General features: G+C 51.0%; 1 protein-coding gene across 6 annotated transcripts in view; it reads left to right on the top strand.

Moving 5' to 3' along the window:
• The window catches only part of LOC110534017 (spectrin beta chain, non-erythrocytic 1), a 95,877-nt gene that overhangs the window by 73,553 nt on the left and 5,333 nt on the right, over window positions 1–16,991 (top strand). For 4 of the 6 annotated variants that reach the window (XM_036990411.1, XM_036990409.1, XM_036990410.1 and 1 more), the window contains 29 exons: window positions 802–917; window positions 3,535–3,647; window positions 3,722–3,909; window positions 4,057–4,174; window positions 4,477–4,635; window positions 5,004–5,306; window positions 6,000–6,153; window positions 6,360–6,754; window positions 6,872–7,135; window positions 7,390–7,601; window positions 7,929–8,066; window positions 8,412–8,631; window positions 8,801–9,337; window positions 9,426–9,719; window positions 9,882–10,028; window positions 10,143–10,406; window positions 10,537–10,767; window positions 10,865–10,954; window positions 11,037–11,327; window positions 11,457–11,587; window positions 11,741–11,945; window positions 13,239–13,613; window positions 13,932–14,176; window positions 14,288–14,426; window positions 15,290–15,374; window positions 15,496–15,692; window positions 15,830–15,945; window positions 16,048–16,123; window positions 16,535–16,624. In XM_036990411.1, coding sequence (XP_036846306.1) covers window positions 802–917; window positions 3,535–3,647; window positions 3,722–3,909; window positions 4,057–4,174; window positions 4,477–4,635; window positions 5,004–5,306; window positions 6,000–6,153; window positions 6,360–6,754; window positions 6,872–7,135; window positions 7,390–7,601; window positions 7,929–8,066; window positions 8,412–8,631; window positions 8,801–9,337; window positions 9,426–9,719; window positions 9,882–10,028; window positions 10,143–10,406; window positions 10,537–10,767; window positions 10,865–10,954; window positions 11,037–11,327; window positions 11,457–11,587; window positions 11,741–11,945; window positions 13,239–13,613; window positions 13,932–14,176; window positions 14,288–14,426; window positions 15,290–15,374; window positions 15,496–15,692; window positions 15,830–15,945; window positions 16,048–16,123; window positions 16,535–16,624 — 5,893 coding nt within the window. The remainder of the gene's footprint in view (window positions 1–801; window positions 918–3,534; window positions 3,648–3,721; window positions 3,910–4,056; window positions 4,175–4,476; window positions 4,636–5,003; window positions 5,307–5,999; window positions 6,154–6,359; window positions 6,755–6,871; window positions 7,136–7,389; window positions 7,602–7,928; window positions 8,067–8,411; window positions 8,632–8,800; window positions 9,338–9,425; window positions 9,720–9,881; window positions 10,029–10,142; window positions 10,407–10,536; window positions 10,768–10,864; window positions 10,955–11,036; window positions 11,328–11,456; window positions 11,588–11,740; window positions 11,946–13,238; window positions 13,614–13,931; window positions 14,177–14,287; window positions 14,427–15,289; window positions 15,375–15,495; window positions 15,693–15,829; window positions 15,946–16,047; window positions 16,124–16,534; window positions 16,625–16,991) is intronic. The other 2 variants (XM_036990413.1, XM_036990414.1) reach the window with 1 other exon arrangement.

Here is a 16,991-nt window from a genome sequence, read left to right as displayed (position 1 = left end):
TCTTTTCAAACCCTCTACAGTTTGGATAAGTGGATACAAATGAATTGGAATAAGTTGACCTAGATAACAGAAATAAAACCCACTGGTTTAGCATGCAAGGCAATGCCTGTTGACTCAACGCTGCCCACTGCTGGTGGCTCCTGCGTTACAGTGGGAGACGGGCCTCTAGAGCGACGGGCCTTTTAACATGACTACAACTCTAACAAATGGAAGACCATGTATTATTCTCATCATTGGCTCTTTATTTCTCAACTGAGGCTCAAAGTATGAGCAGATTTGAAATATGCTCTGAATGTGCTACAAGACAATCATGTCAGTTCTGTCACTGCCCTTTTTTTCTTATCTCATCCTATTCAAAGTGGAGCTGAGGGAGTGGAAGGGATGATTTAGAACTGCTCTGAAGAAACGTCGTCGTCGACATGGTCCACAGTTACCGTAGAACTCACAGAATCATGGTGGCATGTTGATGAAGATGCTATCTGTCAGTCAATTGAAATACATTCATTAGGCCCTAGTCTATAGATTTCATATGACTGGGCAGAGGCGCAGCCATGCGTGGGCGTTGGAGGGCATAGGCCCACTGACTTGGCAGCTAGGCCCAGCCAATCAGATTGAGTTATTCCCCACAAAAGGGCTTTATTACAGACAGATACTCCTCAGCACCTGTTACGTGGTAGTGAGGCCGGTTGGACGTACTGGCAAATTCTCTAAAATGACATGAGACCAACACTTGTTGGGTTTTATATTTTTGTTCAGTGTGCGATTCCTTTCATTAAAAGCGACACCTGTGTTCCCTTCCAGACCGGACGTGATTGAGTTTGACAGCCTGAAGCGTTCCAACGCCCACTACAACCTCCAGAATGCCTTCAACACGGCAGAGAATAAGCTGGGCCTCACCAAACTCCTGGACCCAGAAGGTGAGTAACGTCAGAGCTCTGAGACAGGACATGGGTTGAGCTGTGTGTGCCCTCTGCCTTCCCCCAATGGCTTATGGCCACCAAGACTGTGCTCCTGTCCTGTACTGGGATAGCTGGATGTGGTGTGTGGCGAGGGAGGATTACTGGAATGAATTAAAGCTTAAGTGAGAATAGGTGCCGTGTGGTCTGGCTGGACACGGGGCAGGGCTTAATGATGCCCTCTGACATCACAGAGGAAGTCCATACATGGTGAGGTGTTGGCAACGCTTCAGGGCCATCAATCAGGGCAGATTTAGAGAAGAGCACCGTGTGTTTAAGTTTTTAATTGACTGGGTTGAGATGGGAGTTTGTGTGGGCGACTGTGTGTGGGCGCGTCTGTCTGTGCGTGGGCGCGTCTGTCTGTGTGTGGGCTAGAGGTCGACCGATTATGATTTTTCGACGCCAGTACCGATTATTGGAGGACCAAAAAAAGCAGATACCGATTAATCGGCCGATTTTTTAAAACTTATATATATATATATATAAGTGGGAGAACTTGCACAATTGGTGGCTGACTAAATACTTTTTTGCCCCACTGTATATATTCACACACACACAATTTTGTAATGATGTCAATTTCAACAATACTGAATGAACAATTAACACTTTTATTTTAACTTAATACAATACATATGGGCTTTTGGATGGGTGTTCTTAAGATGATTCCACAGGTTGGTGGTATTTTTTGATTTAGCCGTTGCTGACCCCATGCTTACATCTTTATCACAAATAAGACACCTTGCTTTCCCTGGTGCCAATTCCATGTAATAGTCCCACACGGGTGCTCTGCTTTTCTCTGCCATCTGTAAAACACACACACACAGCTCTGAAGTGGCAATGATACTGGAGAGTCTGCTTAGGAGACAAATACTCTGCCATCTGTAAAACACACACACAGCTCTGAAGTGACAATGATACTGAAGAGTCTGCTTAGGGGACAAATACTCTCAACTGTTTGAATAAAAATAGAGTTTAAGTTACCTGTGATGAATGTTGAAAACAAAAACTGTAATTTCTATATGGAGGAAATCCTATTTTAATAATGGACATGGTAAGAATTGACGACCAAAGTGCGAGTCATAACTCCTATGACACCTTCTAGCAAAATCTGAAAAGCGGTTCTTTCATTAATTTATTCCATAGGATATTTTTAGATTCACTTAAAATAAGGTCTGTGTTTCGTGTAGGCTTACACCACCGTGACAATTGTATAACTGTGTAGATATCCATAGGACAAGGTAACTCTGATCAATATTGGTTAAATATAAGCGAAGATCTTTTTTTTTGTAGAGTGGATTTATGAAAATATGTTGACAAACGTTACTTTATCCTAGTGAGATTTACACGGGTATCAAAACGCAGAGGCGGTTTAAGCCTGAACGAAACACAGACCTTAAAGTAGATCAAGACATTCTCTATGGAAGACATGAACGGTAAAATAACGAAGGAACCCCTTTCAAGTTCAGCCGCAGGTTATTACAGGAATTATAACGTGTCGACTATTTCTCTCTAAACCATATACCTTTGACTATTACGAGCCGGCTGCTGCCTACTAGCCACCCCTCAGTCAGACTGCTCTATCAAATATCAAGTCATAGACTTGACTATAATAAACACACAGAAATACGAGCCTTAGGTCAAATCCGGAAACTATCACCTCGAAAACAAAAGGTTTATTCCGTTCCGTATTTTATCTAACGGGTGGCATCCCTAAGTCTAAATATTGCTGTTACATTGCACAACCTTTAATGTTATGTCGTAATTACGTAAAATTCTGGCAAATTAGTTCGCAAAGAGCCAGGCGGCCCAAACTGTTGCATATACCCTGACTGCTTGCAATGAACGCAAGAGAAGTGACACAATTTCACCTGGTTAATATTGCCTGCTAACCTTTCTTTTAGCTAAATATGCAGGTTTAAAAATATATACTTGTGTATTGATTTTAAGAAAGGCATTGATTTTTATTGTTAAGTACACATTGGAGCAACGACAGTCATTGATTGATTGATTTTATAAGATAAGTTTAATGCTAGCTAGCAACTTACCTTGGCTTACTGCATTCGCGTAACAGGCAGGCTCCTCGTGAGGCAGGTGGTTAGAGCGTTGGACAAGTTAACTGTAAGGTTGCAAGATTTGCCTAGTTAAATAAAGATTAAATTACGGTGTAAAAAAAAAAAAAAAAAAAATTGGCACCCAAAAATACCGATTTCCGATTGTTGAAATCGGCCCTAATTAATCGGTCGCCCTCTAGTGTGGGCACGTCTGTCTGTCTGTCTGTGTGTGTCGTGTGTCTGTCTGTGTCTCTGTGTATGTCTGTCTGTGCGTGTGTCTGTGTGTGTGTCTCTGTGTGTGTCTGTGCGTGTGTATCTGTGTGTATGTGTGTGTCTCTGTGTATGTCTGTCTGTGCGTGTGTCTGTGTGTGTGTGTCTGTGCGTGTGTATCTGTGTGTATGTGTGTCTGTGTCTGTCTGTCTGTCTGTCTGCATGCAGAAGTGTGTGGAGAGGAAATGTGGAGCACAGTGAAAGGATCAAGTGTAAATTAACTTCAGTGCTGAAGTAGTGCATGTCTCTCTTTCCAGATGTCAACGTTGACCAGCCGGATGAGAAGTCCATTATCACCTACGTGGCCACCTACTACCACTACTTCTCCAAGATGAAGGCCCTGGCTGTGGAGGGCAAGAGGGTTGGAAAGGTGGGGTACAACGGCTGTGTGTGTGGGCTTGTTACTGTTCTTGGGGCCCATCTTACCCCTTCTCTCCCTCCCAGGTGCTGGACTATGCCATTGAGGCTGACCAGCTGGTTGGGAACTATGAGAGTCTGGCGTCAGAGCTGCTGCAGTGGATCGAGCAGACCATTCTGACCCTGAACGACCGGCAGCTGGCCAACTCCCTGAGCGCCGTGCAGAACCAGCTGCAAGCCTTCAACACCTACCGCACCGTGGAGAAACCCCCTAAGTAAGACGGGGATACACCGCTGGGGGGGAATTTAAGAACTGGGATGATGTTCTAGATTAGAACATAAATCTCAGCAGGTTGGAATCATAACTGCACGTATTCCATGGTAGGTTAGGTGTCTGACCTGGCTGTGTTGGTGTTCCTCAGGTTCACAGAGAAAGGCAACCTGGAGGTGCTGCTGTTCACCATTCAGAGCAAGATGAGAGCCAACAACCAGAAGGTGTACATGCCCAGAGAGGGCAAGCTCATCTCTGACATCAACAAGGTATCACTGTCACTCTGTTGTCCACCCAATGGCAAGAAGTTTCAACAGAACAAATTTTTAGGCCCCTCCCCGTTTGTTCCATTTGCTTCCGTTTGGGGTTCTGTTTGGTTCCTAATGAATACACCCCTCCGGTGACACTGATGCCTTGTAACAAGGTGCAGTTACTCCCTGTTTAAATGCATGACTAGAGTAGAACGTTTAATAAACACCAGTTGACCCTACAGCCAGCCGTCTAGGATCATGAATAACACCCCTGGTTTAAGAGACACCCCCGACTTGCTGTGTTCTGATTGGCTCTGCAGGCGTGGGAGCGCCTAGAGAAGGCGGAGCACGAGCGGGAGCTGGCGCTGAGGAACGAGCTGATTCGCCAGGAGAAGCTGGAGATGCTCGCCGCTCGTTTCGACCGCAAGGCCGCCATGAGGGAGACCTGGCTGAGCGAGAACCAGCGGCTCGTCTCTCAGGTAACACACACACACACACATATTCACTCCCCTGACCTTGAACTGGCAATGTGTTCCAACTGGGAAGGCAGGTGAGGAAGGATGGCGGTTATATTGTCTGTCTCTCAGTTGTCCACAGCCCAGAGTTAACTGTAATCGGAGGTGATGGTTGTGATGACTTTATTTTGATGGAGTGGACAGACGTCCTGCAGACAAGCCACTGTAATTATCTCAGTGAGGCAGGGGGGAGGGATTATATACGCTTGTTCAGTAGCTTTATCATAATTGCTACTGTCATAAGGTTATTCAACAGGCTACAGTTGTATGTACAGTACCAATGCACACGCTGACCACCTCTTCTCACCTCAAACTGTCCTCTTGTCCCTCAGGACAACTTTGGCGTGGACCTGGGAGCGGTGGACGCCGCGACTCGTAAACATGAGGCCATCGAGACGGACATCGGGGCGTACGGGGAGCGCGTGGCGGCCGTGGAGGCGGTGGCCAGGGAGCTGGAGGCGGAGAATTACCACGACGTGCGCCGTGTGCTGGCGAGGAGGGACAACGTGCTGCGACTGTGGGAGTATCTGAAGGAGCTGTTAGCCGCTCGCAGGGAGAGACTCAACGCACACCGTGACCTGCAGAGACTGCTGCAGGAGATGAGATCCATCATGGACTGGATGGGAGAGATGAAGGTACTGGAACATATCAACACACCCGATATTCTCCCAGTGTAGAAAATGCACACTTGGTCATGGTCATGCTGTACATCTCACACTATCAACCCTGCATGCCAGTCCAAACTCAAATGACTCCTTTCAAAAATGGCGGCTACTCCTGGGTGTGATGGGTTACAGAGGTCGACTGAGGTGGTCCTGACTGGGACAGTCTGACAGTGTATTCTTAGCTCTTCCCTTTCCCCTGCCTACCTTAAAGGGGATACTTCGGAATTTGGGCAATGAAGCCCTTTATCTACTTCCCCAGAGTCAGACAAACTCGCGGATACAATTTCTATGTCTCTGTGTCTGGTTTGAAGGAAGTTAGAGGTAGTATCGCGAGCCAAGGCTAACTGGCGTTACCCATAGACTTGGTCATTGCGCCTCAGAGAGATGGTATTGAGATTCAGAGAGCCTCACCTCATCAAAACCAAGTGAGCGCTCTGTTTTCTAAAGATAAAGTCTCACTTATCAGTCAGCACAAAAGCTGGCCCCTCATTTACAATATTGACGCTGTGACTTAATCTATATCTCTTAGTGACTGCTGCAGCTATGTCTTTTACTAATGCCCCCTGCCGTTCACATCTCATTAGCGCCATTTATTAACTACAGGCAATCCCGACTTAGTGAGTGAGTGTGTTTCTAACCTCTTCCTGCTCTGTGCTCTCTCAGGGTCGTCTGCAGTCCCAGGACAGTGGGAAGCACCTGCATGATGTGGAGGACCTGCTGCAGACTCACAACCTGGTGGAGGCAGACATCTCAGCCCAGGCAGAGGGGGTCCGTGGGGTCCAGGGAGCCGCTCAGCGCTTCACCTCGGACCAACAGGGTGAGACTACAGATCTGCGCCCCCTCACTAATATACACTTGACAGTCAGTTACTGTGTACGTGTGATTATGGTAACGATGGCGTTCAACGACTGCACTGTGCAGCTTTCATCCGTCACGTAACTTTTGCTGAGGATGGAATTTCTGAATTTATTTGGATGCCTCTTCGCCGATAACCATTTAGCTAATTCTCCTTATCTCTCTCAGTCTACAAACCGTGTGAGCCGGCGCTGGTGGGAGAGAAGGTGTCTCTGCTGGGCCGGGCCTATGAGGAGCTGGGCCAGCTGGCCGGGGAGCGGAGGGTGCGCCTCGAGGATTCACGGCGCCTCTGGCAGTTCCTGTGGGAGCTGGGAGAGGAGGCGGCCTGGATCAGAGAGCAGGAGCAGATCCTGGCTGGAGGAGACTGTGGCCGCGACCTCACCTCCGCCCTGCACCTCCTCAGCAAGCACGAGGCCTTCAGGGACGAGATGGCAGCCCGCTACGGCCCTCTGGGCAACAGCATCGCCGCCGGACAGACCCTGGTGGAGGAGGGACACATTGGAGCCCCAGAGTGCACTGAGAGGATCAGGGACGTCCGCGCTCAGTGGGCACACCTGGAGGAGGTGAGCAGGCAGGGGAAAGGAGGTTGACCGGTCTGGAGAGAGAAAATGAATTGATCGATTTCAGAAGGGGTTCCTCTTGTTTATATACTGATTCCTTCTCTCCCCCTCCGTCCCCAGACGTCCCAGCTGAGGGAGCAGCAGCTGAAGGAGGCAGTGGCCCTGCACCAGTTCCAGACGGACGCCAACGACATGGAGGCCTGGATCCTGGAGACGCTGCGCCAGGTGTCCAGCCAGGAGGTGGGCCACGACGAGTTCTCCACCCAGACCTTGGCCCGCAAGCAGAGGGAGGTGGAGGAGGAGATCCAGAGCCACCGCACCCTCATCGACTCCCTGCACGAGCAGGCCCTCACCCTGCCCCCGGTCCATGCAAACTCCCCTCAGGTCAGTTACCCCTGGAACAGCATATCAACCCACGCTCACTAGGCTAGTGCACCGTGCTGTTTCTCCCTCTCTCTCTCTCTCTGACACACACAAACACTGGCCCATACACATTACAGAAAGACTCTCCATGTCTCCCATTTTAAGTGAGACATATTTTATTTATCGCTCCCATTTTGTGTTCCTTGACTTGTTATTGACTCTGCTCGGAGGGGTGTCCTCTGACTGAGTGGTTGTTGCCGTCTGGCTGTGTGTAGGTAGAGGGCCGTCTGCCTGCCATAGAGCAGCGTTACCACGAGCTGGAGGCCCTGTCTGCGTCGCGGCGTCAGGCCCTGGAGGGGGCGCTGGCCCTCTACCGCATGTACAGCGAGGCGGGCGCCTGCCAGCTGTGGGTGGGGGAGAAGGAACAGTGGCTGGACGGCATGCAGATCCCCACCAAACTGGAAGACCTGGAGGTGGTGCAGCAGAGGTGAGCTGGGGAAGGGAGGAGTGTTCCAATGATGGGATAAGAAGGAAGAGGTGGTCTTTAGGCTGTGATTTGAATAGCCTTTATAATGATTTGGTATTGATCTGTGTACGCTGATCATTGTGCTTCGTTGAGTGGATATCAAACTGCTCCTTTTTACAGTACAGATGTAAAATCGGGTCTTTTTTTTTGTGTGGAATGGCAGAGCAACGTTTGGGGGATAGAAGCTCTTCCTATGATAATATTTCCCTTCTAATCTCCATTGTTGAGGCAAAGCAATGGGAACATGAGACCGAGTGTTGAATGTACATCCCTGTGTGTGGGCTGCAGGTTCGAGACCCTGGAGCCTGAGATGAACAACCTGGGGACTCGTATCTCTGATGTCAACCAGGTGGCTCAACAGCTGCTGGGATCAGACAACCTCAGCAAAGAGCAGATCCACCAGACACAAGACCAGCTCAACAACAGGTGAGTAGTTCTCAACGTGATGCCTCTCAGACATGCAAATAACACAGCCCAAAACAACTACTTTTATTTGAATGGTTATTTGTGAGACCCAAATAGTCTACCAAATTGTATTTGAGAGTATTTTCAAATACCTGGGTTAAATGCATGGGACTGTATTCAACTGCTTTTCTTTTCAAATAAAATATATCTGAATAATTACATCCAAGATCTTAGAAATAGTATTTGAACCCAAGTCTGATACACTCACATGAAAAACGCATATACCCTCTGATGCATAGCCAATACACTGTATAAAGTGAGCACTGGAAACAGGTGATTGAGACTTCCCCTTGCTCTGGTCCCCAGGTGGAAGGAGTTCCAGCGTCTGGCGGACCAGAGGAAACAGGCCCTGGAGTCGGCCCTCAACATCCAGAACTACCACCTGGAGTGTAACGAGATCCAGAGCTGGATGAGAGAGAAGACCAAGGTGATCGAGTCCACCGAGAGCCTGGGCAACGACCTGGCTGGTGTCATGGCCCTGCAGCGCAAACTCACCGGCATGGAGAGAGACCTGGAGGCCATTCAGGTACGGTGACAGGGTCAAAAGTTATGGAGGTAGACAGTTAAACCACTGCATCAGATCATGTTTAATAGCGATCGGTTGAGTCATTAACTGGTTCACGTCAATCCTTTTGTATCATTTTATACCATATGATGTTGGTGACACCATTTGTTTATTTTCCATATCTTTTCAGGGTAAGTTGGACGACCTGAAGAAGGAGGCAGAGACGCTGGCTGAGGAGCACCCGGACCAGGCAGAGGAGATCCATGCCCACCTGGGGGAGATCCAGGAGGTGTGGCAGGAGCTCAACGCCACCATGAAGCGGCGCGAGGAGTCTCTGGGCGAGGCCAGCAAGCTGCAGGGCTTCCTCCGGGACCTGGATGACTTCCAGTCCTGGCTGTCCCGCACGCAGACCGCCGTGGCGTCCGAGGACATCCCCACCTCGCTGCCAGAGGCTGAGCGCCTGCTCTCCCAGCACGAGAGCATCAAGAACGAGGTGGACAACTACAAGGAGGACTATGAGAAGATGCGGGCGGTGGGTGACGAGGTGACCCAGGGCCAGACGGACGCCCAGTACATGTTCCTGGCCCAGAGGCTGCAGGCGCTGGACACCGGCTGGCACGAGCTGCGCCGGATGTGGGAGAACCGCCACAGCCTTCTGGCCCAAGCCTTTGACTTCCAGAGCTTCCTGAGGGAAGTCAAGCAGGCTGAGGGCTTCCTCAACAGCCAGGTGAGGACCAGGACACCAGTGGAGAAGAATCAAACACGTCTATTGTCTATCTCGATGATGTTACTAATAGTTCTCTCTCCTTCTGTAGGAGTATGTGCTGTCCCACACTGAGATGCCCTCCAGCCTGCAGGGGGCAGAGGAGGCCATCAAGAAGCACGAGGACTTCCTGACCACCATGGAGGCCAGTGAGGAGAAGATCACGGGCGTGGTGGAGGCCGGACGCCGCCTGGTCAACGACCTTAACGCCAACTCTGACAAGATCCAGGAGAAGGCCGACTCCATCCAGGAGAGACATCAGAAGAATAGGGAAGCTGCAAATGAACTCCTGTCTAAACTGAAGGACAACCGCGAACTTCAGCACTTCCTGCAGGACGGACAGGAGGTACGAATCGCAAAACTGTTACAATAATAACGGTGGTGTGATACATTTTATTGACACTGTTTGTCTTGTAGTAAATTTTTTAAAATAAAACCGCAGTCAAAGGAATTATCCTGAGGCACATGCATTGAGTAATATCATTCTCCTCTCTCTTTCTCTCTGCAGCTGACTCTGTGGATCAATGAGAAGATGCTGACAGCTCAGGACATGTCGTACGACGAGGCCAGGAACCTCCACAGCAAGTGGCAGAAACACCAGGCCTTCATGGCTGAGCTGGCCTCCAACAAAGACTGGCTGGATAAGATCGATAAGGTATGATCATAAAACTATTATACGATGAAAATAATAAGTGGGAAAAGCAGTGCGAACGAAGTGGGTGCCAGTATATATGCTTTTTCTGACCCCTTTCCCCCATGCCCCTGTTAGGAGGGCCAGGCCCTGGTGACAGAGAAACCGGAGCTACAGCCTGTAGTCCAGCAAACTCTGGAGGGCCTGCAGAGCCAATGGGAAGAGCTAGAGAACACTACACGCACCAAGGCTCAGTGCCTCTTCGATGCCAACAGGGCAGAGCTCTTCACCCAGAGCTGTTCTGCTCTGGACGTGTGGCTGAAGAACCTGTCAGGGCAGCTTCAGAGCGACGACTTCGGCAAGGACCTGACCTCCGTCAACATCCTGCTCAAGAAGCACCAGGTGGGTGACATTACACCGTCGAAGCCCGTTCTCAGTTGTCGTACTCCTTTGTGACCATTTGCGTGGAGAAGTGTCCATATCTAAATGAAAGAGTAATAACAAACATCTGTGTGTGTGTGTGTGTGTGTAGATGCTGGAGCACCAGATGGAGGTGCGTGAGAAGGAGGTGCAGTCGCTGCAGTCCCAGGCGCTGGCGCTGTCCCAGGAAGATGCTGGTGGGGCCGTGGTGGAGGTGGACGGCCAGCAGAGACGTGTCACTGACAGCTTCTCCCAGCTCCAGGACCCCCTCAACCAGAGGCGGCAGCAACTGCTGGCTTCCAAGGAGGCCCACCAGTTCAACAGAGACCTGGAGGATGAGATTGTGAGTGGGACCACCTGACTCGAAATACAGAGATGTTGTACAGAATCATCATCGTCGTCTTTTTTAATGCACTTCCTCCTGTCTGTTGGTCAATTAGCTATGGGTGAAGGAGAGGATGCCCCTGGCCACATCCACCGACCATGGGAAGGACCTGTCCAGTGTGCAGCTGCTCATCAAGAAGAACCAGGTACACAGACGAGAGAGGAATTTTAGGGAAGAGTCTGGACAGTAGGAGGGAAAAAACACAGCAACACCGTTTTGTTTTCCAGACTTTGCAGAAGGAGATCCAGGGCCACCAGCCCCGTATTGATGACATCCAGACCCACCGCAGGGGGATGTCCCCAGGGCAGGAGGAGATGGACGGGGAGAGGCGGTCTGCTCTGGAGGGCCGCCTGGCGGAGCTCCGGGACTCCTGGGCCCAGCTCATCGCTGAGACGGACGAGCGCCACGCCCGGCTGGTGGAGGCTAACCGCGCCCAGCAGTTCTACACCGACGCTGCCGAGGCCGAGGCCTGGATGGGAGAGCAGGAGCTACACATGATGTCAGAGGAGAAGGCCAAGGTGAGAGGAGAGGCAGGCGGAAGTTAAGCTCCGTCTGTCCTAATGGCGTCTATTGTGCGCTCTCTAGTGCTGTGTCCATGGCTTAATGATACGAACTCCATCTCTGTAACGTGTGTGTGTGTGACCCAGGATGAGCAGAGCGCTCTGGTGATGGTGAAGAAGCACCAGACGTTAGAACAGACCTTGGAGGACTACGCCCAGCCCATCCACCAGCTGGCCAACAGCAGCCGCACCATGATGACCAGCGAACACCCAGAGAGGTGAAGGGCACCGGGGTTAACGGGGGGGGGGGGGGGCATTTAAAAGCTAAGTAATGCCACTTCACAATAGGATTTAACTACAGCCACAATGTCTCAGTCATTACAACTGGCCTGACTCACTCACTCACATATATATATATTCCCTGCTGTTAGCGAGCGTATCAACCTACGGCAAGCCCAGGTAGACAAGCTGTATGCAGGGCTGAAGGACCTGGCTGAGGAGCGTCGTGGGCGTCTGCAGGAGAGGCTGAGGCTGACCCAGCTGAAGAGAGAGGTGGACGACCTGGAGCAGTGGATCGCTGAGAGGGAGGTGGTGGCCGGATCCCATGAGCTGGGACAGGACTACGAACATGTCACCGTGAGTGGCTTTCCTTTCACTTCCTCATACGTTCAATTACGTACTAACACACACACACGCTTAGTAACACAACACACACACACGCTTAGTAACACAACACGCACACACGCTTAGTAACACAACACGCACACACGCTTAGCAACACAACACACACACACACGCTTAGCAACACAACACAACACACACACACACGCTTAGCAACACAACACACACATACGCTTAGCAACACAACACACACACACGCTTAGTAACACAACACGCACACGCGCTTAGTAACACAACACGCACACGCGCTTAGCAACACAACACGCACACGCGCTTAGCAACACAACACGCACACGCGCTTAGCAACACAACACGCACACGCGCTTAGCAACACAACACGCACACGCGCTTAGCAACACAACACGCACACGCGCTTAGCAACACAACACGCACACGCGCTACACAACACGCACACGCGCTTAGCAACACAACACGCACACGCGCTTAGCAACACCACACGCGCTTAGCAACACAACACGCACACGCGCTTAGCAACACAACACGCACACGCGCTTAGCAACACAACACGCACACGCGCTTAGCAACACAACACGCACACGCGCTTAGCAACACAACACGCACACGCGCTTAGCAACACAACACGCACACGCGCTTAGCAACACAACACGCACACGCGCTTAGCAACACAACACGCACACGCGCTTAGCAACACAACACGCACACGCGCTTAGCAACACAACACGCACACGCGCTTAGCAACACAACACGCGCTTAGCAACACAACACGCACACGCGCTTAGCAACACAACACGCACACGCGCTTAGCAACACAACACGCGCTTAGCAACACAACACGCGCTTAGCAACACAACACGCGCACACACACGCTTAGCAACACAACACGCGCACACACGCGCTTAGCAACGCACACACGCACACACGCGCTTAGCAACGCACACACGCGCTTAGCAACACAACACGCACACACGCGCTTAGCAACACAACACGCACACACGCGCTTAGCAACACAACACGCACACACGCGCTTAGCAACACAACACGCACACACGCGCTTAGCAACACAACACGCACACACGCGCTTAGCAACACAACACGCACACACGCGCTTAGCAACACAACACGCACACACGCGCTTAGCAACACAACACGCACACAGGCACTAATTGCTCACCGACAACTCTTTTTTTTTTCTCTGTCAGCTACCTTTTAAGAAGTATGGCGATAACCTGGGATTGTTATCCATATTTAAACCTCTTCTCCTCTCAGATGCTGCGGGACAAGTTCCGCGAGTTTGCTCGGGACACCAGCACCATCGGCCAGGAGCGCGTGGACGGCGTTAACGGGCTGGCCGATGACCTCATCGAGTCGGGTCACCCTGAGAACGCCAGCGTGGCAGAGTGGAAGGACGGGCTGAACGAGGCGTGGGCCGACCTGCTGGAGCTGATCGACACGCGCACCCAGATGCTGTCCGCCTCCTACGAGCTGCACCGCTTCCACCAGGACGCCCGCGAGGCGCTGGGGAGGGTCCGGGAGAAGAAGGAGGCGCTGCCCTCTGACCTGGGCCGTGACCTCAACACCGTCCAGCACCTCCACCGACAGCACACCGCCTACGAGCACGACATCCAGGCCCTCAGCGGACAGGTAGGCTGCTGCTCTTTTAAACTCCTGGCTGCACAATGAATTTCCCTTCGGGACAATAAAGATATTGAATTCAATTGGATGAACTCTGCACCATACCACCAGTGTACAGGGATACTTACAGGAACACTAGTGGGAGAAATAATGTAATTACACACACTTTTACACACCATCCCACAGTAGAATATTAGATTTAATGCATTGTGAGGGCTGCTTTTCAGACTCGTACTGGGGGCTATCAGAAATGTGTCAGAGCACATGAGGGGGCAGGTTAATGGTTTTCAGGATCCCTTCTGAGCCGGCTGCCTCCTCCAACCCCAGGTGAACCAGGTGCAGGACGACGCGGCGCGGCTGCAGAAGGCCTACGCCGGGGAGAAGGCCGAGGAGATCCACCGGAGCGAGCGCTCTGTCACTGAGGCCTGGGAGGGTCTGCTGGGGGCCGGCCAGGCTCGCCGTCACCTCCTGCTGGACACCGTGGAGAAGTTCCGCTTCGTCAACATGGTGCGTGACCTCATGTTGTGGATGGACGGGGTCAACCTGCAGATCGACGCCCACGACAGCCCCAGGTGAGACCTGACCTTACCTCTGTTCAGTCATCGTTGTTCTCAATGTTTTTAATTAAGGTTTTACGCTGAATTTCTGTCGTCCGTCCGTCCCCCATCCTCTCTCTCTGTCAGGGACGTGTCCTCTGCAGGGTTGGTCATAGCCAACCATCAGGACATCAAGTCTGAGATCGAGACCCGGGCAGACAGCTTCACCACCTGCAATGAGATGGGACACTCTCTCATCAACAACAACCACTATGCAGCTGATGAGGTATGGGCCATGTCACCGTTACGTCACATACTGGACACCCACATTTGGATTTAGTCACGGGATTAGGACAAAAGCAAATGTAAAAGGTGTGTTTATGCAAATCAAATCACATTTATTTAGTCACATGCTACGTAAACAACAGGTGTAGGCTAACGGTGAAATGTCCACTTGCGGACCGGACCGTTCCCAATGATGCAGAAATAAGAATATAGGAAAATGATAACACGGAATAAATACCAGTACCGAGTGGATGTGCAGGGGTACGTGGTAATTGGGGTAGATGTGTACATATAGGGAGGGGTAAAGTGATGACTAGGCAACAGGATAGATAATAAACCGTAGCAGCAGTGTATGTGAGGAGTAAAACGAGTTAGGGCAAAAAGGGGTACCGCTTTCCGGGCGGAATCCGAGAGAACGGTCTATGGCTTGGGTGGTTGGAGTCTTTTTCCGGGCCTTCCTTTCACACCGCCTGATATAGAGGTCCTGGATGGCAGGGAGCTTGGTCCCAGTGATGTACTGGACTGGCCGCACCACCCTCTGTGGCACCATGCGATCGAGGGCGGTGATATTGCCACACCAAGCAGTGATGCAGCCAGTCAAGATGCTCTCAATGGTACCGCTGTAGAACCTTTTTGAGGATTTGAGGGCCCATGCCAAACCTGTTCAACCTCCTGAGGTTTCTTCACAACTGCGCGCAGACCATTTTAAAGTTGTTAGTCTTACTGACGTTGAGGGAGCGGTTGTTCCGGCCCCACGCTGACCAGGGAACTACCGCCGTCGTGTCGGCGTTAGCCCTGAGTGTATAGTGCGGCTTGCTGCTTGTTCATGTAATGTTACTGACATACCTGTTGGCTTTCCCATAGATCCTGGAGAAACTGGACCAGCTCCAGGGTAAGAGGGATGAGATCAGCAACAAGTGGCAGGACAAGATGGACCACCTCCTGATAGGTATGTGGACTTCGGGGTGTTTTTTCAATTGAATTAATGAATTAATTTTGCGTTTGTCTGTTTTAACACGTTTTGCTCGTGATCTTCATGGATGCTCATTATTTTCTGGTTTCTGTCTCAGTTCTGGAGGTGCTGCAGTTTGGCCGGGATGCGTGCGTGGCAGAGACGTGGCTGGCAGGCCAGGAGCCCCTGGTGCGGGGGGCCGAGCTGGGCTCTAACGTGGACGAGGTGGAGAGCCTGATCAAACGCCACGAGGCCTTCGAGAAGCTGGCCGCCGGCTGGGAGGAACGCTTCACCCTGCTGGAGAAACTCACCACGGTGAGGAGGACGGGGGTGGTTTGCAAATGGGAAGACGGTGGGTTAGCAGGAGTTGGGAGAATGCATGTACTTGGTGTTGTTAGGAAGGTAGGGTAACGTCTCCTCTGAACAGCCACTAACCTGGGCTTCCATTTCAGCTGGAGGAGCAGGAGATCCAGAGGAGGAGGGAGGAGGAGGAGAGGGCGAGGCGAACCCCCACACCACCCCCGACAGAAGAGGTGGCCCCGTCTGAGGCTGAAACACATGATGCCAGGTAAGACTGGAGGAACTCCTAGTAATCAGAGATATTTGATGCCCGCCCCCCCCCCTCCCCTCCCCTCGTTCTCATGCTCATTTCCCCTTCTGTGTAACCCAGGACCAGCCTGGACCAAACCACACTCAACCAGTCAGTATCAGTCAATGGAGTCCACAGCTACCAGGACACCTCCCAGGTGAGAGGACATTGAGACATACTGTATCTAATCAAAGCTTCTAACCTCCTGTTTCATGCACTCTTAAACTACTACTTAAACTAAATTAAACTACTGACTGAAATAGTTCCAGATTTTCACCGCAGTATAAAGTGTTTTTTTTCATGTTTTTGTCTTTTTCCTCTTGTTGTCCTGTTCATATGTTTGAGGAGATTTGAATGAAAGGTTTTAAATGTTCTAAGTGCGAGTCTTTGACATAACTGTAACCAAGCCTGTATATGTTCGACGCGAGTCCGTTTCCCCATTTCTGATGTCATTGTGTCCCTTTGTCGTGCGTGTGTCAGGCTGTTTCAAACGCGTTAGCACAGGGTAGCATGCTATCTCCTAGCACAAGGACTTCTTAACAATGACTTGTTGCGTCTTTACCTGCAGTCGTTATCAGTATCATCAGTGTCAGTGGAAAAGAAAGAGAAGTGTGAACCTGTCTCTAAACCCGTGTCTAAGCCAAAGCATCCTCTGCGCGTGAGTACCTATCCTAGCCTAGCTTCCTCATCCCATCCCCCCCCATCACCGCCTGCGCTCAGCTCCCGCAGTACCTCAGCATGACCTACTAGAGGGCGCCATCGTCCTCTGTCACTGGGCCATTGCTTTATTTGATTTTGAAGATCTACAGTCCCCGCAGCTGTTGAGCCAATCATGCCTCACACAGATTCATGATATCATTTGGTGTCACCAGAAGCATCAGAGGCTCTTAAGCCTTTCTTGGGTGCTGTTCCATTTGTAACCATCTTCAAAATGACCAGCACATGAGGGTAGTTTCAGTTCCAAGCTATTGTTAGTATGAGGTGATGAGGGTTGTCCCTAGCTGGCAGGTCCCTGGGTGGGCTGT

Source organism: Oncorhynchus mykiss, chromosome 10 (assembly GCF_013265735.2).
Source record: "Oncorhynchus mykiss isolate Arlee chromosome 10, USDA_OmykA_1.1, whole genome shotgun sequence".
Taxonomy (NCBI): domain Eukaryota; kingdom Metazoa; phylum Chordata; class Actinopteri; order Salmoniformes; family Salmonidae; genus Oncorhynchus; species Oncorhynchus mykiss.
The sequence above is the reverse complement of the archived record's forward strand: the minus strand, read 5'-3'. Positions and strand labels throughout refer to the sequence as shown.